The sequence below is a fragment of the Vidua macroura genome, chromosome 23 (genome assembly GCF_024509145.1).
Source record: "Vidua macroura isolate BioBank_ID:100142 chromosome 23, ASM2450914v1, whole genome shotgun sequence".
In the NCBI taxonomy this organism is placed as follows: domain Eukaryota; kingdom Metazoa; phylum Chordata; class Aves; order Passeriformes; family Viduidae; genus Vidua; species Vidua macroura.
This window is the reverse complement of record NC_071593.1, coordinates 2,182,604-2,208,327: the sequence shown is the minus strand read 5'-3', so window position 1 is coordinate 2,208,327 and position 25,724 is coordinate 2,182,604. Positions and strand designations below refer to the sequence as shown.

Sequence of the window (25,724 nt, the reverse complement as noted above, 5' to 3'; positions counted from 1 at the left end):
GCGGGGAGCCCGGGAATGCTGCTGGGATGGCATCCAGGAATGCTGCTGGGATGGGATCCAGGATCCCTGCGGATGCTGGAGGGGTGGGAAGGGGGAAATCCCAGAAACTGTAGCACCCAAAGTAGGGAAAACCAGCAAAAAATGGGAATATTGGGGGGAAAAATGGGAATACAGGGGAAAAACCAGGTGTTGGCAGCTGCTCCTTAGGGATCCCAGATCCCTAAAGGGATCCCAAGCCGGGATCAGATCCCCAAAGTGATCCTGAGCCAGCAGCCACGGAGATTTGGGGCTGGAAAAATGGGAAACAGTAAAAAAAAGCTGCGGAAAAATACAAATAAAATAAAAAACAATTCAAGGCCAGACCCTACAAAAGCCGGGGCGGGACGTGCCGGGAGGCCCGGCTGCGGTCGGGAATTCCAAAAGCTGGGAATGGGGGTGGGAATGACCCCCCCGAGGGCTGGGAATGCGGGAACGGGGAGGGAGCACGGCGGCCGGGATGGAGAAGCGGGATCGGGATCGGGATCGGGATCGGGATGGGGGCCCCTCAGAGGGTGCGGGGGTTGTACTCCGGGAGCTTCCGCAGCTTCTCCTGCTCCGCCTCCGACTCGTCCCGGGCGATCACCAGCGAGTGGGAATAGCCCATGGCCACCTGGAACGGGAATGGGAATGGGTCAGCTGGGAATGGGAATGGCCCATGGCCACCTGGAATGGGAATGGGTCAGCTGGGAATGGGAATAGCCCATGGCCACCTGGAATGGGTCAGCTGGGAATCTGAATGGCCATGGAACTGGGAATGGCCATGGAACTGGGAATGGCCATGGAACTGGGAATGGGGTAGCTGGGACTGGGAATGGCCATGGAACTGGGAATGGGGCAGCTGGGACTGGGAATGGCCATGGAACTGGGAAGGGACACCCGGGAGCGGACACTGGCCATGGAAAAGGGAAATGGGGAGCTGAGGGGATCTGGAGCCTTCCTGGGGATCCCTCCCAGGATCCCTCCCACCTGCCGGGATCCAGTCCAGGCTGGAGCATCCCAGGGGAGTTTTAGGGATGGGCCCTGCACCCCCTGCCCGGCACCCACGGGGGTCACGAGCTGGGCTCGGCCTCAGCGTTCCCGTTTGGTTTAGGGAATGGACCCCGGTGTCATGGGCTGGCCATGGCCTCAGTTTCCCCATTTATTTTTGGGAATGCACCCCGGTGTCAGGAGTTGTGCATGGCCTCAGTTTCCCTGTTTATTTTAGGAATGTACCCAGTGTGATGGGCTGGACACAGCCTCAGTTTCCCTGTTTATTTTAGGGAATGGACCCAGTGTGATGGGCTGGGCACAGCCTCAGTGTCCCTGTTTATTTTAGGGAATGGACCCAGTGTGATGAGCTGGGCACAGCCTCAGTGTCCCTGTTTATTTTAGGGGAGGGCCCCATGGATGTGATGAGTCGCGCACAGCCTCAGTTTCCCTATTTATTTTAGAGGAGGGCCCCATGGGTGTCACGAGCAGGGCACGGCCTCAGTTTCCCTGTTTATTTTAGGGAAGAGCCCCCACGTGCCCTCTCTCCATCACCCCATGGGTGTCACGAGCAGGGCACGGCCTCGCCCACCCCAAATTATTTTAGGGAACAGCCCCCTTGTGTCCCTCCCTCACCCCATGGGTGTGATGAGCTGTGTGAAGTCTCAGCCACCCCAAATTATTTTAGGGCACGGCCCCTGGTGCCCTGGCTCCACCGCCCCACAGCTGCGATGAGCTGGGCACAGCCTCAGTGTCCCCGCTGGTGTAAGGGGGATCCAGGCGCTCCCTCCATCACCCCACAGGTGTGCTGAGCTGGGCACGGCCTCAGCCACCCCAAATGATTCCCCACAGTGCCCTCCCTCACCCCACAGGTGTGGTGAGCTGTGTATGGCCTCAGTGTCCCTGCTCATTTTAGGGGAAGGGCCCCACAGCTGGGGTGAGCTCAGCCACCCCAAATTATTTAGGGGCAATCTGGGTGCCCTCTCCATCACCCCACAGGTGTCATGAGCTGGGCACGGCCTCAGCCACCCCAAATGATTCCCCACAGGTGCCCTCCCTCACCCCACAGGTGGGGTGCGCTGTGTATGGCCTCAGCCACCCCAAATGATTCCCCCCATGTCCCCCCCTCACCCCACAGGCAGGATGAGCCCCACCCCAAGCCCTGTGGGGTCCCCTCACCTGCTCGGTGTAGATCCCGTCCAGGGTTTTCACCTCCTGCGCCGCCGTGGACGATTTGGGTTTGTGGTCCCCATATCCCTGTGGGAACATCCCATGGACAGGGATTGGTCACTGGGGTTTTGGGGTGTCCCTTTGGGGGATTTGGGTTTGTGGTCCCCATATCCCTGTGGGAACATCCCATGGATACGGAACACTCAGTGGGGTCCCAGGGTTTGGGGTATTTGGGGTGTCACCTAGGGTTTTATTTGGGGTTTTTGGGATGTCATTCACTACCAGCTCCCCAAAGGTGGGCGAGGGCCCCCAGCTGATGGTGGGTTTGGGGTGTCAGTTTGGGGTTCCTTGGGGTATTTAGAGTGCCAGTTTTGGGTTTTTAGGGTTTTATTTGGGGTGTCATTCGGTACCAGCTCCCCGAAGGTGGGCGAGGGCCCCCAGCTGATGGTGGGTTTGGGGTGTCAGTTTGGGGGTTCCATTTGGGGTTTTGGGGGTTTTATTTGGGGGATTTGGGGTTTTATTTGGGGTTTTTGGGGTGTCATTCAGTACCAGCTCCCCGAAGGTGGGCGAGGGCCCCCAGCTGATGGTGCTCTCGTCGGCCGCCACGATGACGGAGCTCTTCCTGCAAGGGAGGCGATCCCTGATCCCGAGTGCCCCAGCGCCCCGAGGCCCGGGCTGGGCTGGGAATTCCCGGAGCCGCACTCACCCGCAGGCCAGGCTGCGGATCTTCCACCCGCACAGGTCCTGCACGGCCTTGGGGTACATGGTGGATTCCCGGGAGGTGTTGGTGGCGCCCCAGAAGAACAATCCACCTGCAAGGGAACCCCCGGAATTCCCAAATCCTGGATCCACAGGAATCCCACCTGTCAGGGCATGGGTCCTGGAATTCCCCATCCCGGGAATCCCACCTGTCAGGTAACAGCTCCCCCCGGAATTCCCAAATCTCAATCCCTGGGATTCCCAGCTGTCAGGCTATGGCTCCCCCAACATTCCCAGATCTCAGGATCCTGGGAATCCCACAGCCTGCCCAGCATTCCCAAATCCCAGATCCCAGGAATCCCACCTGTCTCGTTGAAGGCTCCCCTGAGATTCCCAAATCCTGGGATCCTGGGAGTTCCACCTCTCCCACTGACACTTGCCCCCAAGCATTCCCAAATCCTGGATCCTGGTTCTCACCTGTCTCGCTGCCACCCCCCCCAGCATTCACAAATCCCGAATCCCAGCATTCCCAATTGTCTCGTTGCCAGCTGCCCTCCAGCATTCCCAAATCCCGGATCCCAGCATTCCCACCTGTCCCACTGCCATCCTCCCCAGCATTCCCAGATCCCAGCATTCCCACTTGTCCTGCAGGCGGCCCCACTGGCATTCCCAAATCCTGGATCTCCACCTGTCCCACTGCCAGCCGCCCCAGCATTCCCAAATCCCGAATCCTGTCTCACTGATGGTGCCCCCAGCATTCCCCAATCCCAAATCCCAGATCCCAGCATTCCCACCCGTCCTGCTGCCAGCCCCCCCGGCATTCCCAGCATTCCCAAATCCCAAATCCCAGCATTCCCACCTGTCCTGCTGCCATCTCCCCCAGCATTCCCAAATCCCACCATTCCCACTTGTCCCGCTGCCATCACCCCCCAGCATTCCCAAATCCCGAATCCCCATCTGTCTCACTGATGGTGCCCCCAGCATTCCCCAATCCCAAATCCCAGCATTCCCACCCACCCTGCTGCCAGCTCCCCTGGCATTCCCAGCATTCCCAAATCCCAAATCCTAAATCCCAGGCTCCCACCTGTCTCGCTGCCATCCCCCCCAGCATTCCCAAATCCCAGATCCCAGCATTCCCACTTGTCCTGCAGACGGCCCCACTGGCATTCCCAAATCCTGGATCTCCACTTGTCCCACTGCCAGCTGCCCCAGCATTCCCAGATCCTGAATCCTGTCTCACTGATGGTGCCCCCAGCATTCCCAAATCCCAGATCCCAGCATTCCCACCCGTCCCGCTGCCAGCCCCCCCGTTATTCCCGAATCCCGAATCCCGAATGCCGGCTCGCACCCGTCTCGCTGACGGCGAAGGAGCAGGTGTATCCCGCGTAGATCTGGGCGGCGCCGCGGCCCGGGAAGTCGAAGAGCTTCACCAGCCTGGGAACCATCTCGTCCTTCTGCTCCGCGTGGCCCAGGCGCCCGTAGCCCCCAAAGCCCCAGGAGAAGACGCGCTTCTGGGAATCCAGCACCAGCTGGGACGGGGAAAACAGCCTCAGAGACCCCAGATCCCAAATCCCAGATCCCAGGAGAACATGCCTTTCTGGGAATCCAGCACCAGCTGGAACGGGGAAAACAGCCTCAGACACCCCAGATCCCAAATCCCAAATCCCAAATCCCAGGAGAAGACGCGCTTCTGGGAATCCAGCACCAGCTGGGACGGGGAAAACAGCCTCAGACACCCCAGATCCCAAATCCCAGATCCCAGGAGAACATGCCTTTCTGGGAATCCAGCACCAGCTGGGATGGGGGAAAACAGCCTCAGAGACCCCAAATCCCAGATCCCAGGAGAAGACGCGCTTCTGGGAATCCAGCACCAGCTGGGACGGGGAAAACAGCCTCAGAGACCCCAGATCCCAAATCCCAAATCCCAGGAGAAGATGCACTTCTGGGATCAGAAGCACTTCTGGGATCATCCCAGCACCGGCTGGGATGGGGAAAACAGCCTCAGAGACCCCAAATCCCAGAAGATGCACTTCTGGGAATCCAGCACCAGCTGGGACAGGGAAAACAGCCTCAGAGACTCCAAATCCCAAATCCCAGGAGAACATGTCCTTCTGGGATCAGAAACTTCTGGTATCAGAAGTGCTTCTGGGATCATCCCAGCACCAGCTGGGATGGGGGAAAACAGCCTCAGAGACCCCAAATCCCAGATCCCAGGAGAAGATGCGCTTCTGGGAATCCAGCACCAGCTGGGACAGGGGAAAACAGCCTCAGAGACCCCAAATCCCAGGAAAAGACATTCCTGGGAATGCAGCCCCAGCTGGGATGGGGCAGCAGGGGCTGAGAGCTGCCCTCTCCCTTTCCTGTCCATTCCCCCTTTCCCATTGCATTCCTGCTGTCTCATTCCCACTCCCCACTGTCCCATTCGTGCACCCATTCCCATTCCCATTCCTGATCCCATATTCCCATTCCCATATTCCCATTCCTGATCCTATATTCCCATTCCCAATCCCATTCTGTACCATGTGGTTGGCACCACAGGCCATGTCCCAGACTCATTCCCATTATCCCAATCCCATTATCCCGATCCCATTATCCTGTTATCCCAATCCCATATTTCCATACCGTGTGGTTGGCCCACAGGCCACATCCCCAACCCATTTCTGTTATCCCAATCCCACATTCCCATTATCCCATATTCCCAATCCCATTATCCCATTCCCATATTCCCATACTGTGTGGTTGGCCCCACAGGCCACATCCCTAACCCATCCCCATATTCCCATTATCCCACATTCCCACATTCCCGTACTGTGTGGTTGGCCCCGCAGGCCACGTCCCTGACCCATTCCCATTATCCCAATCCCATGACCCTGTGATCCCAATCCCACATTCCCATTATCCCATATTCCCAATCTCCTTCCCAATTCCATGATCCCATTCCCACGTTCCCATACTGTGTGGCTGGTCCCGCAGGCCACGTCCCTGACCCATTTCCATTATCCCGATCCCACTCCTGATCCCATGAACCCATTCCCACGTTCCCGTACCGTGTGGTTGGCCTCGCAGGCCACGTCCCTGACCCATTCCTGTTATCCTGATCCCATATTCCCATTATCCCACGTTCCCGTACCGTGTGGTTGGCCCCACAGGCCATGTCCCTGACCCATTCCCGTTATCCTGATCCCATATTCCCATTATCCCACGTTCCCGTACCGTGTGGTTGGCCCCGCAGGCCACGTCCCTGACCACGACGTTGGGCACGGGCAGCACCTGCCCGTCCTTGGTGCGCTCCACGAAGAGCGCCACGCGCCGCGGCAGCAGCTCGCAGTCGTACTCGATGCGCTGCGCCCGCGCGATGAACTTCCCGTCGGAATTGTGTCCTGGAACGGGAACGGGGCACAGCCTGCCTGAGCGTCCTGCGGGGTCATCCCGAACCGCCCCGATCCCGCAGGGTCATCCCGAACCACCCCGATCCTGCAGGGTCATCCCGAACCGCCCCGATCCCGCAGGGTCATCCCGAACCACCCCGATCCTGCAGGGTCATCCCGAACCGCCCCGATCCCGCAGGGTCATCCCGAACCACCCCGATCCTGCGGGGTCATCCCGAACCGCCCCGATCCCGCAGGGTCATCCCGAACTGCCCCATCCTGTGGGGTCATCTGGAACTGCTCCATCCTGCGGGGTCATCCCGAACCACCCTGATCCCGCAGGGTCATCCCAAACTGCCCCATCCTGTGGGGTCATCCCAAACTGCCCCAATCCTGCAGGGTCATCCCAAACTGCCCCATCCTGCAAGGGCATCCTCAACCACCCTGATCCTACAGGGTGATCCTGAACCGCCCCGATCCCGCAGGGTCATCCCAAACTGCCCCATCCTGTGGGGTCATCTGGAACTGCTCCATCCTGCGGGGTCATCCCAAACCGCCCCGATCCCGCAGGGTCATCCCAAACTGCCCCATTCCACGGGGTGATCCTGAACTGCTCCAATCCCACAGGGTCATCCCAAACTGCCCCATCCTGCAGGGTCATCCCAAACTGCCCCATCCTGTGGGGTCATCCCGAACTGCCCCATCCTGTGGGGTCATCCTGAATCACCCTGATCCTACAGGGTGATCCTGAACCGCCCCGATCCCGCAGGGTCATCCCAAACTGCCCCATCCTGCAGGGTCATCCCAAACTGCTCCATCCTGCGGGGTCATCCCGAACCGCCCCGATCCCGCAGGGTCATCCCAAACTGCCCCATTCCACGGGGTGATCCTGAACTGCTCCAATCCCACAGGGTCATCCCAAACTGCCCCATCCTGCAGGGTCATCCCAAACTGCCCCATCCTGTGGGGTCATCCCCAACTGCCCCAATCCCACAGGGTGATCCCAAACTGCCCCGATCCTGCAGGATCATCCCAAACTGCCCTGATCCCACTGGGTGATCCTGAACTGCCCCATCCCGCGGGGTGATCCCAAACCACCCTGATCCTGCAGGGTGATCCCAAACCGCCCCGATCCCATAGGGTGATCCCAAACTACCCCTATCCCGTGGGGTCATCCTGAACCACCCCATCCCATGGGATGATCCCAAACCAGCCAATATCCCATGGGATGATCCCAAATCCCGTACCCAGCTGGCCGTACTCGGGGCACCCGAAGGAATACAGGTTCCCATGGGATGATCCCAAATCCCAATCCCATGGGGTGATCCCATAGATCCCAAATCCCGTACCCAGCTGGCCGTACTCGGGGCACCCGAAGGAATACAGGTTCCCATGGGGTGATCCCAAACCAGCCAATATCCCATGGGATGATCCCAAATCCCGATCCCATGGGGTGATCCCAAATCCCGTACCCAGCTGGCCGTACTCGGGGCACCCGAAGGAATACAGGTTCCCATGGGATGATCCCAAATCCCGATCCCATGGGGTGATCCCATAGATCCCAAATCCCGTACCCAGCTGGCCGTACTCGGGGCACCCGAAGGAATACAGGTTCCCCTTGCAGTCCATGACCATGCTGAACTCGGCCCCGCAGCCCAGCTTGGAGATCGGCTGCCCATTGTACAGGATCTGGGAAAAACCGGGAATGGGGTCAGGAAATCCGGGAAAAGCGGACCAGAAAAAACAGGCAAATGGGAAAACAGGATCAGAAATGCAGGAGAAGGGGGAAAATGGGGATCAGAAACACAGGAAAAGCCAGGAAAATGGGATCAGAAAAGCCAGGAAAAAGGGAAAAATGGGGATCAGAAATATGGGAAAAGATGGGAAAATGGGATTAGAAAAAAAACGGGAAAAATGGGGATCAGAAACACAGAAAAAGCTGGGAAAATGGGATCAGAAAAGCCTGGAAAATGGAGATAAGAAACAGAGGAAAAGCCAGAAAAATGGGATCAGAAAAGCCTGGAAAAAAGGGGATCAGAAACATGGGAAAAGCTGGGAAAATAGGATTAGAAAAGCCAGGAAGAAGAGGAAAATGGGATCAGAAACATGGGAAAAGATGGGAAAATGGGATTAGAAAAAATGGGGATCAGAATTACAGGAAAAGCCGGAAAAATGGGATCAGAAAAATCTGGGAAAAGAGAAAAATGGGGAATTTCCATAGAAATCCCTGATAGGCAGGAAAAACAGGATCAAGAACAGGGGAAGAGCAGATGAAAAGGGATGAGAAAAACACGGGAAAAGTAGGAAAAACAGGATTGGAAAAAGGAAAAAAGGGGAATTTCCAGAGGAAATCCCTGATCTGTGGGAAAAGTAGGAAAAATGGCATTGAAAAACACGGGAAAAAGTGAAAAACTGGATCAGAAATGCAGGAAAACGGTAAAAAGGTGAATTTCTAGGGGAAATCCCTGATCCGTGGGAAAAGCTGGAAAAACAGGATTGAAAAAACACAGGAAAAGCAGGAAAAACGAGATATAAAACCCAGGAAAAGGGAAAAATGGGGAATTTCCATGGGAATTCCCTGATCTGTGGGAAAAGCAAAAAAATTGGGATTGAAAAAATTCATGAAAAGGGGAAAAAAAAGGGAAATTCCCATGGGAAACCCTTGATCTGTGGGAAAAGCAGGAAAAACTGGATCAGAAAACACAGGAAAAAGGAAAAAAAGGGGAATTTTCCACAGGAAATCCCTGACCTGCATGAAAAGCTGTAAAAACAGGATCAAAAAATCTGGGAAACGGGGGAAAAAAAAGGAATTTCCATCAGAAAATCTCTAAAAATCCTCAAAATTTCCATTTCCAAATCCTGGCTTTTCCTCTCCCACCGCAGCTGGGAACGGCTCCCGGCTGAGAGGGAATTGTGCACGCCGAGGGGTTTTTAGGGAATATGTCGCTAAAAGCCCCAAAATCCCCGGATTTCCCCCAAATCCCGGGGTTTGGGGTCCGTACCTGGGTGGGGCTGGGCACGGCGTCCGTCTGGTTCCCCAGCCCCAGCTGGCCCAGCTTGTTCTCCCCGAAGGCGAACACGGAGCCGTTCTCTGCGGGGGAAAACGGGAATTTTGGGGGGGAAAACTGGGATTTTGGGACCGTTCTCCCAGAATTCGGGGCCAAAAGGGGCGGATTTGAGGGCAAAAGGGACAGATCTGGGGCTGTTTTCCCAGGATTTTGGGGCAAGGGACAGATTTTGGGGAAAAGGGTTGGATTTGGTGCAGTTTTCCCAGGATTCAGTGCAGTTTCCCAGGATCCAGCCCTATTCCCAGGATCCAGCCCCGTTTCCTGGGATCCAGCCCCGTTTCCTGGGATCCAGCCCCATGTCCCGGGATCTGCCCCATGTCCCGGGATCCAGTCCCGTGTCCCAGGATCAGCCCCGTGTCCTGGGATCCGGCCATGTCCCGGGATCCAGCCGTGTCCCGGGATCCAGCCCATGTCCCGGGATCCAGCCCATGTCCCAGGATCCAGCCCATGTCCCGGGATCCAGCCCCATATCCCAGGATCCAGCCCCATATCCCAGGATCCAGCCCCATGTCCCAGGATCCAGCCCCATGTCCCGGGATCCAGCCCATGTCCCGGGATCCAGCCCATATCCCAGGATCCAGCCCATGTCCTGGGATCCAGCCCATGTCCCGGGATCCAGCCCCATATCCCAGGATCCAGCCCATGTCCCGGGATCCAGCCCCATATCCCAGGATCCAGCCCATGTCCCGGGATCCAGCCCCATGTCCCAGGATCCAGCCCATGTCCCGGGATCCAGCCCCATGTCCCAGGATCCAGCCCATGTCCCAGGATCCAGCCCCATTTCCCAGGCTCTGGCCGTGTCCCAGGATCCAGCCCCATGTCCCGGGATCCAGCCCATGTCCCGGGATCCAGCCCATATCCCAGGATCCAGCCCATGTCCTGGGATCCAGCCCATGTCCCGGGATCCAGCCCCATATCCCAGGATCCAGCCCATGTCCCGGGATCCAGCCCCATATCCCAGGATCCAGCCCATGTCCCGGGATCCAGCCCCATGTCCCAGGATCCAGCCCATGTCCCGGGATCCAGCCCCATGTCCCAGGATCCAGCCCATGTCCCAGGATCCAGCCCCATTTCCCAGGCTCTGGCCGTGTCCCAGGATCCAGCCCCATGTCCCGGGATCCAGCCCATGTCCCGGGATCCAGCCGTGTCCCAGGATCCAGCCCATGTCCCAGGATCCAGCCCCATGTCCCGGGATCCAGCCCCATGTCCCGGGATCCAGCCCATGTCCCAGGATCCAGCCCCATGTCCCGGGATCCAGCCCATGTCCCAGGATCCAGCCTCATGTCCCAGGATCCAGCCCCATTTCCCGGGATCCAGCCCATGTCCCAGGATCCAGCCCATGTCCCAGGATCCAGCCCATGTCCCAGGATCCAGCCCCATTTCCCGGGATCCAGCCCCATGTCCCAGGATCCAGCCCATGTCCCAGGATCCAGCCCCATGTCCCAGGATCCAGCCCATGTCCCAGGATCCAGCCCCATGTCCCGGGATCCAGCCCATGTCCCAGGATCCAGCCCCATTTCCCGGGATCCAGCCCCATGTCCCAGGATCCAGCCCATGTCCCAGGATCCAGCCCCATGTCCCGGGATCCAGCCCCATGTCCCGGGATCCAGCCCATGTCCCGGGATCCAGCCCATGTCCTAGGATCCAGCCCATGTCCCGGGATCCAGCCCATGTCCCGGGATCCAGCCGTGTCCCAGGATCCAGCCCATGTCCCGGGATCCAGCCCATGTCCTGGGCTCCGGCCGTGTCCCGGGATCCAGCCGTGTCCCAGGATCCAGCCCATGTCCCAGGATCCAGCCCCATGTCCCAGGATCCAGCCGTGTCCCGGGATCCAGCCATGTCCCAGGATCCAGCCCATGTCCCGGGCTCCAGCCCATGTCCCAGGATCCAGCCCCATTTCCCGGGATCCAGCCCATGTCCCGTCGCTCCGTACCGGTCAGTGCCAGGGTGTGGTTCCGGCCGCAGGCGGCCGCCACGATGGCCTCGCTGCCCAGCGCCTCGATCGGCCGCGGCGCCTCCACGCGCTTCGTGTCGCCGTGGCCCAGCTGCCCCTTCTCGTTCCGCCCTGCGGGAGACCCCCGAAATCCCGTATCCATGGGGGTCCCGCTGATCCCGGTATCCCAGGGGTTCACATTGACCCTGCTGCCCCAGGGGTTCCCTCTGACCCCGTTATCCCAGTTTGTTTCCCACTGATCCCATTATCCCAGGTATGCTCCTGGGATGGATCCCACTATCCCAGTTTGGTTCCCAGGCTGATCCCACTATCCCAGTTCTGTTCCCAGGGCAGATTTTTCTATCCCAGTTCTGTTCCCAGGACAGATCCCACTCTCCCAGTTGGGTTCCCAGGACGGATCCCATTATCCCAGTTTGGTTCCCAGGGGGAATTCCTCTATCCCAGGGGAGGTTCCCAGGATGGATCCCGCTATCCCAGTTCTGTTCCCAGGACAGATCCCACTCTCCCAGGGGATTCCAGGACAGATCCTGCTATCGCAGGGAAGGTTCCCAGGACAGATCCCACTGTCCCGGGGGGTTCCCAGGACAGATCCCAGTTGGGTTCCCAGGATGGATCCCGCTCTCCCAGTTCTGTTTCCAGTTTGGCTCCCGCTCTCCCGGTTCTGTTTCCAGTTTGGCTCCCGCTCTCCCGACTGGGTTTGCAGGACAGATCCCGCTATCCTAGGGGATGTTTCCAGGGTGGATCCCTCTATCCCAGGGGAGGTTGCCAGGATGGATCCCACTGTCCTGGGGGGTTCCCAGGATGGATCCCAGTTGGGTTCCCAGTTTGGTTCCCATTCTCCCGGCTGGGTTCCCAGTTTGGCTCCCGCTCTCCCGGTTCTGTTCCCAGTTTGGCTCCCGCTCTCCCAGTTCTGTTCCCACTTTGGCTCCTGCTCTCCCAGCTGGGCTCCCAGTTTGGCTCCCGCTCTCCCAGTTCTGTTCCCAGTTTGGCTCCCGCTCTCCCGACTGGGTTCCCAGTTTGGCTTCCGCTCTCCCAGTTCTGTTACCAGGACAGAGCCTGTTATCCTGGTTCTGTTCCCAGTGTGGCTCCTGCTCTCCCAGTTTGGCTCCCGCTCTCCTGGCCGGGTTCCCAGTTTGGTTCCCGCTCCCCTGGTTCTGTTCCCAGTTTGGCTCCCCCTCTCCCAGTTCTGTTCCCAGTGTGGCTCCCGCTCCCCCAGCGTGGCTCCCGCTCCCCCAGCGTGGCTCCCCAGCTCTCCCAGTGTGGCTCCCGCTCTCCCAGCGTGGCTCCCGCTCCCCCAGCGTGGCTCCCCAGCTCTCCCAGTGTGGCTCCCGCTCCCCCGGTGTGGCTCCCGCTCCCCCAGCGTGGCTCCCCAGCTCCCCCAGCGTGGCTCCCGCTCCCCCAGCGTGGCTCCCGCTCCCCCAGCGTGGCTCCCGCTCCCCCAGCGTGGCTCCCCAGCTCTCCCAGTGTGGCTCCCGCTCCCCCAGCGTGGCTCCCGCTCCCCCAGCGTGGCTCCCACTCCCCCAGCGTGGCTCCCCAGCTCACCCCAGCTCCAGAGGCGGCCCTCGGCCGTGATGAGCAGGCTGTGCGCGGCGCAGGGCCCCGACACCACCGAGCGCACGCGCAGCGCGCCCAGGCTGCCGTAGCGGTGCGGCCCCCACAGGTTCTGGCCCAGGTTCCGGTACGCCGCTGGAAAACACCGGGATGGAACCACGGTCAGCACCGGGAAAAGAACGGGCAGGGAAAAGCAGCTGGGGAAACAATCCGGGAAAACAATCCCAGAAATACAGGAAAGTCATCTGGGAAATACAGGAAAATCATCCCGGAAAATCTGCCAGGAGAATCGTCTGGGAATACCGGGAAAGTAATCTGGGAAAATCCAGGAAAATTATCTGGGAGAATCATCTGGGAGAATCCAGGAAAATAATCTGGGAAAGCACAGGAAAATAATCCAGGAAAATAATCTGGGAAAATCATCCAGGAAAATCATCTGGGAATACTGGAAAAATAATCTGGGAAAATCATCTGGAAAAATCATCCAGGAAAATCATCCAGGAAAATCATCTGGGAATACTGGAAAAATAATCTGGGAAAATCATCTGGAAAAATCATCCAGGAAAATCATCTGGGAAAATCAGCCAGAAAAATCATCTGGGAATACTGGAAAAATAATCTGGGAAAACCATCTGGGAAAATCCAGGAAAATTATCCAGAAAAATCATCCCAGAAAATCTGGGAAAATCACCTGAGAAAATCCAGGAAAATAATACAGGAAAATCTGGGAAAATCATCCAGGAAAATCCAGGAAAATCATCCAGGAAAATCTTCCAGGAAAATAATCCAGGAAAATCTGGGAAAATCAACTAGGAAAAATCATCTGGGAATACTGGGAAAATCTAGGAAAATCATTATGGAATATTGGGGGAAATCCAGGAAAATCATCTGGGAAAACCGGGAATACCGGGAAAATCATCAGGGAAATCATCTGGGAAAATCATCCCGGAAAATTTGGGAAAATCATCTGGGAAATCAGGGAATGCCAGGGGAATAATGGGCACCCCAAACCTGCCCCAATGAGCGTGGCCAGCCCTGCCTGCTGCCCCAATTAACGAGCTGTTAATTAACGAACCTGTTCCGCTGAGAGCAGACAAGTTAATGAACTTTTCAGGCATCCCAAACGAGCAGAGCTGGAGCCCCCCAGTGCAAACCTGAAAGTGTGACTCCTCCCCCAGCTCGTTAATTTGAAACATTAATTAATTGAAACACTAATTCTAATATTAGTTAAAAATATCCCGTAGAAGAAGGAGATAATTAATGAACTAAAAATGAAGCAAGGGTTTAATTTGGCTTTGCAGCAGAGCTGGCGCCCCTCAGACCTGCCCCAATTAAGTTAAGGGGTGAAACTGTGGCTCCTCCCCGGTAATTAACAAAAATAATTAATTAGAAATAGCTAAAAATAATCAGGGAAATGAATGAGCTATCAAAGCACTCCAATTAAAGCGAGCCTTCGTTTTGCTGTGCCACAGGTCTGGTGCACCCCAAATTAGTGTATCAAACTGTGGCTCCTCCCCAATTAGCCAACTTCAAAATTAATTAGATGTTAATATTAATTAAATATAAACACATGAAAAGCAGGAGATCAATTGATGAACTAGAAATGCATCCAAAAAGAGCACAATTGTAATTTGGCTTTGCATCAGAGCTGGCGCCCCTCAATCCTGCCCCAATTAAGGGGTGAACCTCTGGCTCCTCCCCCAGTTAATTAATTAAATTAATTAATTATAACTAGAGTAAATAAGGAGAAATAAAAATGAATCCAAAATGAGCAAAATCTTAATTTGGCTTTGCAGCAGAGCTGGCGCCCCTCAAACCTGCCCCAATTAAGGGGTGAACCTCTGGCTCCTCCCCCAGTTAATTAGTTAAATTAATTAATTACAACTAGATGAAATAAGGAGAAATAAAAATGAACTAAAAATGAATCCAAAATGAGCAAAATCTTAATTTGGCTTCGCAGCAGAGCTGGCGCCCCTCAAACCTGCCCCAATTAAGGGGTGAACCTCTGGCTCCTCCCCCAGTTAATTGATTAATTAATGAGAACTAAACAAAAACAATCAGCAAAATTAACAAGCTATAAATACATCAGGAATAAATGAAGCCCTAATTTGGTTCTGCTGGAGACCCAGTGCACCCCAAATTGGGCAATAAAGCTGTGCCTCCATCTCCGGGTAATTAATTAATTAATTAATTAAATGAAATAAAGCATATCAAATAAACAGGAAAATTAATAAACTATAAATCCATTAAAGCCAAGGCAAGCCCTGGTTTTTGGGCTCTGCTGGAGACCCAAAGTTAATTACAAATTAACACCAATTAATCACACCGCCATTAATGAGGGCCCTGCTCTGCCCCAGTACGTAATTAATAGCAATAATCACCTGCTAATGGGGCCTTACCCTGCCCCAAACCCTTCATTGATTACTAATTAATACCAATTAATCCCAGCCATTAGTGAGCCCCTGCCATGTCCCAAACCCTTCATTGATTGCTAATTAATACCAATTGATTACAGCCATTAACGAGCCCCTATCCTGTCCCAAAACATTCATTACTAATTAATACCAATTAATCCCAGCCATTAGTGAGCCCCTACCATGTCCCAAACCCTTCATTGATTGCTAATTAATACCAATTAATCCCAGCCATTAACAAGCCCCTATCCTGTCCCAAACCATTCATTAATTACTGATTAATACCAATTAATTAATCAGCTATTAAGGACCTCTCCCCGCCCCAAAACATTTATTAATTACTAATAAACCTCAAATTAATACCTATTAATCCCAGCCATTAACACAGCCCTACCCTGCCCCAAACATTAATTGATTACTAATTAACCCAAATCAATCAGCCATTAATGAGCCCCTACCCTACCCCAAGCCATTCATTGATTACTAATTAATAGCAATTAATTACAGCCATTAATGAGCCCCTACCTTTCCCCAAACCATTCACTGACTACTAATTAATACCAATTAATTAATGAGCCATTAATGGGCCCCTACCCTGCCCCAAGCCATTCATTGATTACTAATTAATAGCAATTAATTAATGAACCATTAATGAGCCCCTGCCCTGCCCCAAATCATTCATTGATTACTAATTAATACCAATTAATTAATGAGCCATTAATGAGCCCCTACCCTGCCCCACATATTCATTAATGACTAATTAACCAGTTAATTAAGCAGCCCTACCCTGCCCCACACCACTCATTAATGACCAATTAAGAGCCGTTAATTAGCAGCCCTACCCTGCCCCACACCACTCATTAATGACCAATTAAGAGCCGTTAATTAGCAGCCCTACCCTGCCCCACACCACTCATTAATGACCAATTAAGAGCCGTTAATTAGCAGCCCTACCCTGCCCCACACCACTCATTAATGACCAATTAAGAGCCGTTAATTAGCAGCCCTACCCTGCCCCACACCACTCATTAATGACCAATTAAGAGCCGTTAATTAGCAGCCCTACCCTGCTGCTTGGGCACCTCCTTGCGGCCGATCAGGTCCCAGTTGGTGGCACCGAAGATCAGGAGCTGCCCCCGGCTCTTGGAGCCCTCGAGCTTCTGTGGGGACACGGGGACATCAGGGGACATCGGGGACATGGGGGGACATGGGGGGCACTGGGGACATCAGAGGACATGGGGGGGCACTGGGGACATCAGGGGACATGGGGGGCACTGGGGACATCAGGGGACATGGGGGGCACTGGGACATTGGGGACATCAGGGGACATGGGGGGCACTGGGACATCAGGGGACATGGGGGGCACGGGGACATCAGGGGACATGGGGGGCACTGGGGACATCAGAGACATTGGGGACATGGGGGGACATCGGGGACATGGGGACATCAGAGACATCGGGGACATGGGGGACATCAGGGGACATGGGGGGCACTGGGGACATGGAGGGCATTGGGGACTTGGGGGCACTGGGGACATCAGGGGGCATTGGGGGCATTGGGGACATCAGGGGACACCAGGGACATCGGGAGCATCGAGGACATGGGGGGCATCAGAGACATCAGGGACATGGGCATATTGGGGACATGAGGGACACAGAGACATTAGGGACATGAGGGATACGGGGACATCAGGGACATGGGGGGCATTGGGGACATCAAGGACACAGGGACATGAGGGACATCAGGGCCATGGGGAGACACGGGGCCGTCAGGGACATGGGGGCAGTGACAGGGTGCTTGAAGGGCTGCAGTGGGGCGGGATGGGGGTCAGGGGGGCAGTGGGGTGGAATTTGGGGTGCAGTGGGGTGGGATGGGGGTCAGGGGGGCAGTGGGGTGGAATTTGGGGTGCAGTGGGGCGGGATGGGGGTCAGGGGGGCAGTGGGGTGGAATTTCGGGTGCAGTGGGGTGGGATGGGGGTCAGGGGGGCAGTGGGGTGGAATTTGGGGTGCAGTGGGGCGGGATGGGGGTCAGGGGGGCAGTGGGGTGGAATTTGGGGTGCAGTGGGGCGGGATGGGGGTCAGGGGGGCAGTGTGGGGGTGCAGGGGGTACAAGGGGGTCCTGGGGGTGCAGTGAGGGGGGATAAAGGGGCACAACGGGGGCACAGTGGGGGTGTGTAATGGGGCACAATGGGGACACTGGGGGTGTGTAATGGGGCACAGTGGGGCATGGGGGGTGTGTAATGGGGCACAATGGGGGCACTGGGGGTGTGTAATGGGGCACAATGGGGACACTGGGGGTGTGTAATGGGGCACAGTGGGGGCACTGGGGGTGTGTAATGGGGCACAACGGGGGCACAGTGGGGGAGTGTAATGGGGCACAATGGGGGCACTGGGGGTGTGTAATGGGGCACAATGGGGGCACTGGGGGTGTGTAATGGGGCACAGTGGGGCATGGGGGGTGTGTAATGGGGCACAGTGGGGCATGGGGGGTGTGTAATGGGGCACAATGGGGGCACTGGGGGGTGTGTAATGGGGCACAGTGGGGCATGGGGGGTGTGTAATGGGGCACAATGGGGGCACTGGGGGTGTGTAATGGGGCACAATGGGGGCACTGGGGGTGTGTAATGGGGCGCAGTGGGGCATGGGGGGTGTGTAATGGGGCACAGTGGGGCATGGGGGGTGTGTAATGGGGCACAACGGGGGCGCAGTGGGTCCAAGGGGTGCAGTGGGGGTGTGTAATGGGGCACAGTGGCGCACAATGGGGGTGTCTCACGGGGCACAGTGGGGGATTGTATGGATTCCAAAAGGTTTGTTCCCAGAAAATAATAAATGTATGGATTCTATGGGGGTTGTTCCCAAAAAAGAATAAATGTATGGATTCCATGGGGTTTGTTCCCCAAAAAATAATAAATACTAAATGTATGGATTCCATGGGGTTCGTTCCCAAAAAACAATAAATGTATGGATTTCAAAAGGTTTGTTCCCCAAAAATAATAATAAATGTATGGATCCCAAAAGGATGGTTCCCAAAGAATAATAAATAATAAATTTTTTCATGGGGCACAGGGGGGTTTGCAATGGGCAAACAGTGGGGCACAGGGAGTGTTTCATGGGGCACAGTAGGGGCACAGTGAGGGTGTGCAATGGGGGCACTGGGGGGTGTGCAATGGGGCACAGTGGGGACACTGGGGGTGTGCAATGGGGCACAATGGGGGCACAGGGGGGTGTGCAATGGGGCACAGTGGGGCATGGGGGGTGTGCAATGGGGCACAATGGGGGCACAGGGGGGTGTGCAATGGGGCACAGTGGGGCATGGGGGGTGTGCAATGGGGCACAATGGGGGCACTGGGGGTGTGCAATGGGGCACAGTGGGGCATGGGGGGTGTGTAATGAGGCACGGGGGGTGTGCAATGGGGCACAACGGGAGCACTGGGGGTGTGCAATGGGGCGCAGTGGGACACAGTGCAGGTGTGCAATGGGGCACAATGGGGGCACTGGGGGTGTGCAATGGGGCACAGTGGGGGTACTGGGGGGTGTGCAATGGGGCACAGTGGGGGCACTGGGGGGAGTCTCACGGGGCACAGGGGGCACGGGGGGATGTGCAATGGGGCACAGTGGGGCACGGGGGTACACCAGGGTCCCAGGGGCTCCCGGGGGTGCCGCTGCCCTCCCCCCCGAGCTCACGATGCGCTCCTTGCTGTGCTCGGGCTCGCAGATCACCACGTTCTGCCCGCGGGTCCCGGGGCCTCCGGGCCCCGCCGCCGCCGCCGCCGCCGCCCCGCCGGGCCTGCCGGGCCTGCGGGCCCCGGGGCTGCCGTCCCGCGGCCGCCGCTCCCGGGGCGCCTCCTCCTCGCTGCTGCCGCCGCTGCTGCCGCCGCTGGGCCGGGGCCGCCGCCGCCCGCCGCCCTGAGGGCCCGGCCGCCGCCGCCCGCCGCCCTGAGGGCCCGGGCCCGCAGCGTCCCAGGGCGGCCCCGCCGCCTTCCTGCGGGGCATGGCTGCGGGGCCGCGTCAGCCGCCGCACCGACAGCGACACACAGACAGACAGACAGACAGACAGCGACAGACAGACACCCACACACACCCACACACACCGGGACACGCGGTGAGGGGAGATGGGGACACGGCGTGAGGGGGGGACACAGTGAGGGGAAATGGGGTGAGAGGACACAGTGAGGGGAGATGGGGACAGAGGGGGAAATGGGGGATGTGGGGTGAGGGGGGACAGTGAGGGGAGATGGGGTGAGGGGAAATGGGGTGAGGGGACACAGTGAGGGGAGATGGGGACAGAGGGGGAAATGGGGGATGTGGGGTGAGGGGACACAGTGAGGGGAGATGGGGACAGAGGGGGAAATGAGGGATGTGGGGTGAAGGGACACAGTGAGGGGAAATGGGGTGAGGGGAAATGGGGTGAGAGGACACAGTGAGGGGAGATGGGGACAGAGGGGGAAATGGGGGATGTGGGGTGAGGGGACACAGTGAGGGGAGATGGGGTGAGGGGACACAGTGAGGGGAGATGGAGTGAGGGGAAATGGAGGATGTAGGGTGAGGGGGGGACAGTGAGGGGAAATGGGGACAGAGGGAGTCGCTGTGGGGGGAGTGCAGAGGGGATGAGAAAGGACATGGGGGGACAGGGGTGAGGGGACATGGGGCTGTGGGGCACATGGGGTGAGGGGAAATGGGGGATACGGGATGAGGGGAAATGGGGGATACGGGGGCACGGAACGGGGCAAAAGGGGGACCCACGGTGGTGGCCATGGGGGGATAGGAGGTGGGACCCCCCGGTGACAGGGACACTGGGGGACATGGGGGAGAAATGGGGGACCCCCTGTGGGGGCGATATGGGGGGACCTGGGATGGGGACAGAGAGGGGTACACGGGGGGACCTCAGTGTGGGAAAACTGGGGGGAACGTGGGGGATGTGGGGACAAGGGTGAACCCCAGCCAGGGGACATGGGGGGATTTGGGGGGACACGGGACAGGGGGACATGGGTGACCCCCAGTGAGGGGATTCAGAGGTTTTGGGGGACACGGGATGGGACAAATGGGATTTGGGGACACAGGATGGGGGAAATGGGGGGATTCGGGGGACATGGGACAAGGGCACGTGGGGGACCCCCAGCGAGGGGACACGGGGAGATCTGGGGGACACGGGATGAGGAAAATGGGGGGATTTGGTGGACATGGGGCACGGGTGACCCCCAGTGAGGGGACACGGGGGGATTTGGGGGACACGGGGGGAGGGGAGAGAGGGGGCTGGAAAAGGGGGTCTGGAAAAGGGGGTTCAAAGGGGGGTGCAAAGGGACAGTTTGGAAAAGGGGGGCCCGGGGGGTGCAAAGGGGGAACACGGGGGGGTCTCGGGGAGATTTGGGGGTGCACCGAGGGATCCCGGGGCTTTGGGGTGCCGGGGGGTTCCCAAAGGGGATCCGGGGCAGGAAAAGGGCCCGGAGACAAAAGGCAAGGGGAGCACCGGGGGGGTTTTGGGGTCCCCCCTCCTTTATCCCCACCCCGAACCTCCCGGAACCCCTAAAACCCCAAAGCCCCGCCGCTCTCGGGGCGCTGCCGCTGGATTTTGGGGTGGGGGCGATTTTGTGGATTGGGGAGGGGGCAGGGCCCCCCCGGGGGTCTCCCCCGTATCCATCCCCCCGCCCCCCCCCCCGCGTTCCCATTCCCAGATTTCCCTGGAACAATGGGATCTCTGTCTGCCCCCCTCGCACCACGTGGATCCGCCTTCTTTTTTTTGCCTTTTTTTTTTTTTTTAAACCATTTTTCCGCCCCCCCCGTCCCTCCCCAAATCCCTCTCCCCTTCCCCCCAAATCCCACTTTTTTTGAGCCCCCCAATTCCAAACCTGATTTTAGGGCGAGAGGTGCAGCATAAAGAAAGCGGCGGCGCGGGGCCTTTGCACTATTTTTGGTGGCGGTTCCTGTTGCAGGAAAAAAAAAAAAAAAAAGGTAAATTTGGGGGTTTTTTTTCTCGCTTTTTTCCCCTCCTCCTCGTTTTTTTTTTTTTTTTTTTTTTTTTTTTTAAATTCCCTTCCCTCTCCCCCCCTTTATTCTTTTCCCCTTTTCCCCCTCCTCAAATCCCACCCACCGAATCCCCTGGAAGCGGGAGCGCGGGCGAGCGGGACAATACAAAACAGAACCACATGGATGGGCAGGAAAAGGGGGAAAGGGAGAAGAGGCCGGAGCGCGGCGGGCGCCAGGGAGCGGCCCCGGCGCCGAGCAGCTCCATCTTTAGGGCTGGAAGACTCCGGGCCGGCCCCGCGTCCTCCCCGCGCGGCTGGGACAGGCAATCCGCCATCCCGGCGGCCAGGACAGGGCTGCGTCAGGGTGGGGTTAGCTTCTCATTTTGAAAGGGGATGCGTTAGGGTTAGGGTTAGTTTTTAATTTTAAAAGAGGATTTTTTAGGTTTAGGTTTAGTTTTTAATTTTAAAAGGGGATGCGTTAGGGTTAGGGTTAGTTTTTAATTTTAAAAGGGGATGCGTCAGGTTTGGGGTTAGTTTTTAATTTTAAAAGGGGATGCGTTAGGTTTAGGGTTAGTTTTTAATTTTAAAAGAGGATTTTTTAGGTTTAGGGTTAGTTTTTAATTTTAAAAGGGGATGCGTTAGGGTTAGGGTTAGTTTTTAATTTTAAAAGAGGATTTTTTAGGTTTAGGGTTAGTTTTTAATTTTAAAAGGGGATGCTTTAGGTTTAGGGTTAGTTTTTAATCCACACGAGGAGAAGTGGCTGTAGGGTTACTGTATGGATTCCATGGGGTGTGTTCCCCAAAAAATAATAAATAAGAAATGTGTGGATTCCAAAAGGTTGGCTGCCCAAAAATAATAAATAATAAATGTATGGATTCCAAGGGGTTTGTTCCCAAAGAATAATAAATGTATGGATTCTATGGGATGTAATCCCCAAAAATAATAATAAATGTATGGATTCCAAAAGGATGGTTCCCAAAAGATAATAAATAATAAATGTATGGATTCCATGGGGTGCGTTCCCCCAAAATAATGAATAATATATGTATGGATTCCAAAAGGTTTGTTCCCAGAAAATAATAAATGTATGAATTCTATGGGGGTTGTTCCCAAAAAAGAATAAATGTATGGATTCCATGGGGTTTGTTCCCCAAAAAATAATAAATACTAAATGTATGGATTCCAAAAGGTTGGCCACCCAAAAATAATAATAAATGTATGGATTCCATGGGGTTTGTTCCCCAAAATAGTAAATAAGAAATGTATGGATTCCAAAAGGTTTGTTCCCAAAAAAATAATAAATGCATGGGTTCCATGGGGTGTGTTTCCCAAAAAAGAATAAATGTATGGATTCCAAAAAGTTGGCTCCCAAAAATAATAAATAATAAATGTATAGATGCCATGGGGTTTGTTCCCCAAAAAGTAATAAATGTATGGATTCCAAGGGATGTAATCCCCAAAAAATTATAAATAATAAATGCACGGATTCCAAAAGGTTTGTTCCCCAAAAATAATAATAAATGTATGGATTCCATGGGGTTTGTTCCCCAAAAAATAAGAAATGTATGGATTCCAAGGGATGTAATCTCCAAAAAATTATAAATAATAAATGCATGGATTCCATGGGTTGTGTTTCCCAAAAAAACAATAAATGCATGGATTCCAAAAGGATGGTTCCCAAAAAATAATAAATAATAAATGTATGGATTTCATGGGGGTTGTTCCCAAAAAATAATAATAAATGCATGGATTCCAAGGGGTTTGTTTCCAAAAATAATAATAAATGTATGGATTCCATGGGGTGTGTTCCCCCCAAAATAATAAATAATAAATGCACAGATTTCAAGGGGTTTGTTCCAAAAAAAAAAGAGAAATGGATTCCATGGATTCCATGGAGGTTGTTCCCAAAAAATAATATGAATTGCACAGATCCCATGGGTTATGTTCCCCAAAAATAATAAATAATAAATGTACGGATTCCATGGGGTTTGTTCCCAAAAATAATAAATAATAAATAATAAATAATAAATAATAAATAATAAATGCAGGGATTCCCTGGGGTTTCTTCCCCAAAACATAAATATTTATTTAGCAAAGCATTTTTTCCTCCCCAGAATTAAATCCACTTCTTCCAATGGATTCTCCCCTCAAAAAAAAAAAAAATAAAAAAAAATTCACTTATTCCAAATGGATTTTACACCCAAAAAATAAATTCACATATTCCAAAGGGATTTTCTTCCCAAAATTAAATTCACTTATTCCAAGAATTTTTTTCCCCAAAAAATAAGTCACATTTAAGCAAGGATATTTCCCCCCAAAACAAAAGCTCATCTTGCAAATATTCCCTAAGAAATCAATTTATTCCTTTTATTCCAAAGGTTTTTCCCACTCCGAAAAGAAATGCACACATGAAAAAGTGGAATTTTTCCAGGAAATAAATGGAAATATTCCCTCTATTCCAACTTTTCCAGCCCAAAACTGAATGCACACATGAAAAAGTGCATTTTTCCAGGAAATAAATGGAATTATTCCCTTTACTCCAGGTGCTCCTTCCCCTTGTTTTAGTTTTTATTTTAACCAGGAGAAAATTTCCATGAGAGCAAGGAGGGGAATTTGTGGTGCCTTGGGAATTTGGGATAAATTTGGGATATTTCACTGAGATAAATTCAGAATATTTCTCTGGGATAAGTTTGGGATAATTGGGATTAAATTTGGAAAATTTGGGAGAAACTTGGGATGTTTCACTGGGATAAATTTGGAATTAAATTTGGGATAATTGGGATTACATTTGGAAAATTTGGGATAGATATTTTTCTAGGATAAATTGGAGATGTTTGGCCTAAATTCGGGATATTTCACTGGGATAAATTTGGGATATTTTGGATTAAATTTGGAAAATTTGGGATATTTCACTGGGATAAATTTGGGATAATTGGGGTTAAATTTGGAAAATTTGGGATATTTCACTGGGACAAATTTGGGATTAAATTTGGGATAATTGGGATAAAATTTTGAAGATTTGGGATCTATGTGGGATATTTCACTGGGATAAATTTGGGATGTCTCTGAATTTATTGCAGTTTTGGGATGGGCCCCGAGCCCGCGGAATTCCGATGGAAAAAACCCCATAAATCCCAAGGAAAGCCTTGGAAGGAAGGGAAAAGGGATCAACCCCCCAGGTGAATTCCTTACTCACGGAATTATCCCGGGAGCACTTCCAGGGAATCGGGGCCTGTTCAGGGATTTTCCAGCATTTCCATGGGAACGGGGTCCCTAAAAAGGGGATTTTGCCCCAAAAGGCCGGCCGGGATTTATAGGGAGCCGGGAATGTCGGGGCAGGCCGGGGCAGGCCGGCTGGAACCGGAAAAACTGGAACTGCTGCGGCTCCCAGGGAGCGGGAACGGCTCACCCGGGATAACCCCGGAGCTCCCGGGCTGGGACGGAGCCCTGGGACTGGGATCCCTGGGAAAGGGGATTTGGGATATCCATGGGATTGGGATCCCTGGGAAAGGGGATTTGGGATATCCATGGGATTGGGATCCCTGGGAAAGGGGATCTGGGATATCCGTGGGATTGGGATCTTTGGGAAAGGGGATTTGGGATATCCGTGGGATTTGGGATATCCGTGGGACTGGGAGCCCTGGGAAAGGGGATTTGGGATATCCGTGGGACTGGGATATCCATAGCATTGGGATATCCATGGGATTGGGATCCCTGGGAAAGGGGATTTGGGATATCCATGGGATTGGGATATCCATAGCATTGGGATATCAATGGGATTGGGATATCCATAGCATTGGGATCTCTGGGAAAGGGGATTTGGGATATCCATAGGATTTGGGATATCCATGGGATTTGGGATATCCATAGCATTGGGATATCCATGGGATTGGGATCCCTGGGAAAGGGGATCTGGGATATCCATGGGATTGGGATATCCATGGGACTGGGAGCCCTGGGAAAGGGGATTTGGGATATCCATGGGATTGGGATATCCATGGGATTGGGATCCCTGGGAAAGGGGATTTGGGATATCCGTGGGATTGGAATCCCTGGGAAAGGGGATTTGGGATATCCGTGGGACTGGGATCCCTGGGAAAGGGGATTTGGGATATCCGTGGGATTGGAATCCCTGGGAAAGGGGATCTGGGATATCCGTGGGATTTGGGATATCCGTGGGAAAGGGGATTTGGGATATCCGTGGGATTTGGGATATCCGTGGGACTGGGAGCCCTGGGAAAGGGGATTTGGGATATCCGTGGGATTTGGGATATCCGTGGGACTGGGATATCCATAGCATTGGGATATCAATGGGATTGGGATATCCATAGCATTGGGATCTCTGGGAAAGGGGATTTGGGATATCCATAGGATTTGGGATATCCATGGGATTTGGGATATCAATGGGATTGGGATATCCATGGGATTGGGATCCCTGGGAAAGGGGATTTGGGATATCCGTGGGATTGGGATATCCATAGGATTGGGATCTCTGGGATTCAGGGATTTGGGATATCCATGGGATTTGGGATA

The 25,724-nt window shown here is 54.5% G+C and overlaps 1 protein-coding gene and 1 long non-coding RNA gene across 4 annotated transcripts; one reads left to right on the top strand and one right to left on the bottom strand.

Annotated features, from left to right (window-relative positions):
• Positions 1–451: 451 nt before the first annotated feature.
• RCC2 (regulator of chromosome condensation 2) lies at positions 452–21,421 on the bottom strand. 3 transcript variants are annotated; one of them, XM_053997393.1, is made up of 14 exons: positions 21,317–21,421; positions 21,075–21,149; positions 18,913–19,223; positions 16,296–16,389; positions 12,807–12,950; positions 11,244–11,375; positions 9,245–9,333; positions 7,817–7,931; positions 6,088–6,254; positions 4,223–4,403; positions 2,882–2,987; positions 2,725–2,797; positions 2,185–2,262; positions 452–649 (listed from the first exon to the last, which is right to left on the bottom strand). In XM_053997393.1, exons 3-14 carry the CDS (start codon positions 19,219–19,221, stop codon positions 545–547), a joined length of 1,593 nt encoding a protein of 530 aa, XP_053853368.1. In that variant the 5' UTR covers positions 19,222–19,223; positions 21,075–21,149; positions 21,317–21,421; the 3' UTR covers positions 452–544. The 3 variants fall into 3 exon arrangements, with proteins under 3 accessions (XP_053853368.1, XP_053853369.1, XP_053853372.1); XM_053997394.1 differs by lacking the exons at positions 21,075–21,149; positions 21,317–21,421 and having other exon boundaries at positions 18,913–19,293; XM_053997397.1 differs by lacking the exons at positions 16,296–16,389; positions 18,913–19,223; positions 21,075–21,149; positions 21,317–21,421 and adding an exon at positions 13,891–14,480.
• On the top strand, positions 19,247–23,728 carry LOC128818249 (uncharacterized). Its single transcript, XR_008440423.1, has 3 exons — positions 19,247–19,330; positions 21,085–21,177; positions 23,570–23,728. It is a non-coding gene; the product is annotated as an uncharacterized LOC128818249 (long non-coding RNA).
• Positions 23,729–25,724: the final 1,996 nt, after the last annotated feature.

Bases quoted from the DNA above. Each gene is read 5' to 3' on its own strand.
- RCC2 (XM_053997393.1), bottom strand. From the start codon at position 19,221: ATGCCCCGCAGGAAGGCGGCGGGGCCGCCCTGGGACGCTGCGGGCCCG. The intron at 2,798-2,881 runs GTGAGTGCGGCT...CCTCCCTTGCAG, and splicing joins ATCCGCAGCCTGGCCTGCGG to GAAGAGCTCCGTCATCGTGG. The intron at 650-2,184 runs GTGAGGGGACCC...TTCCCGTTCCAG, and splicing joins ACGGGATCTACACCGAGCAG to GTGGCCATGGGCTATTCCCA.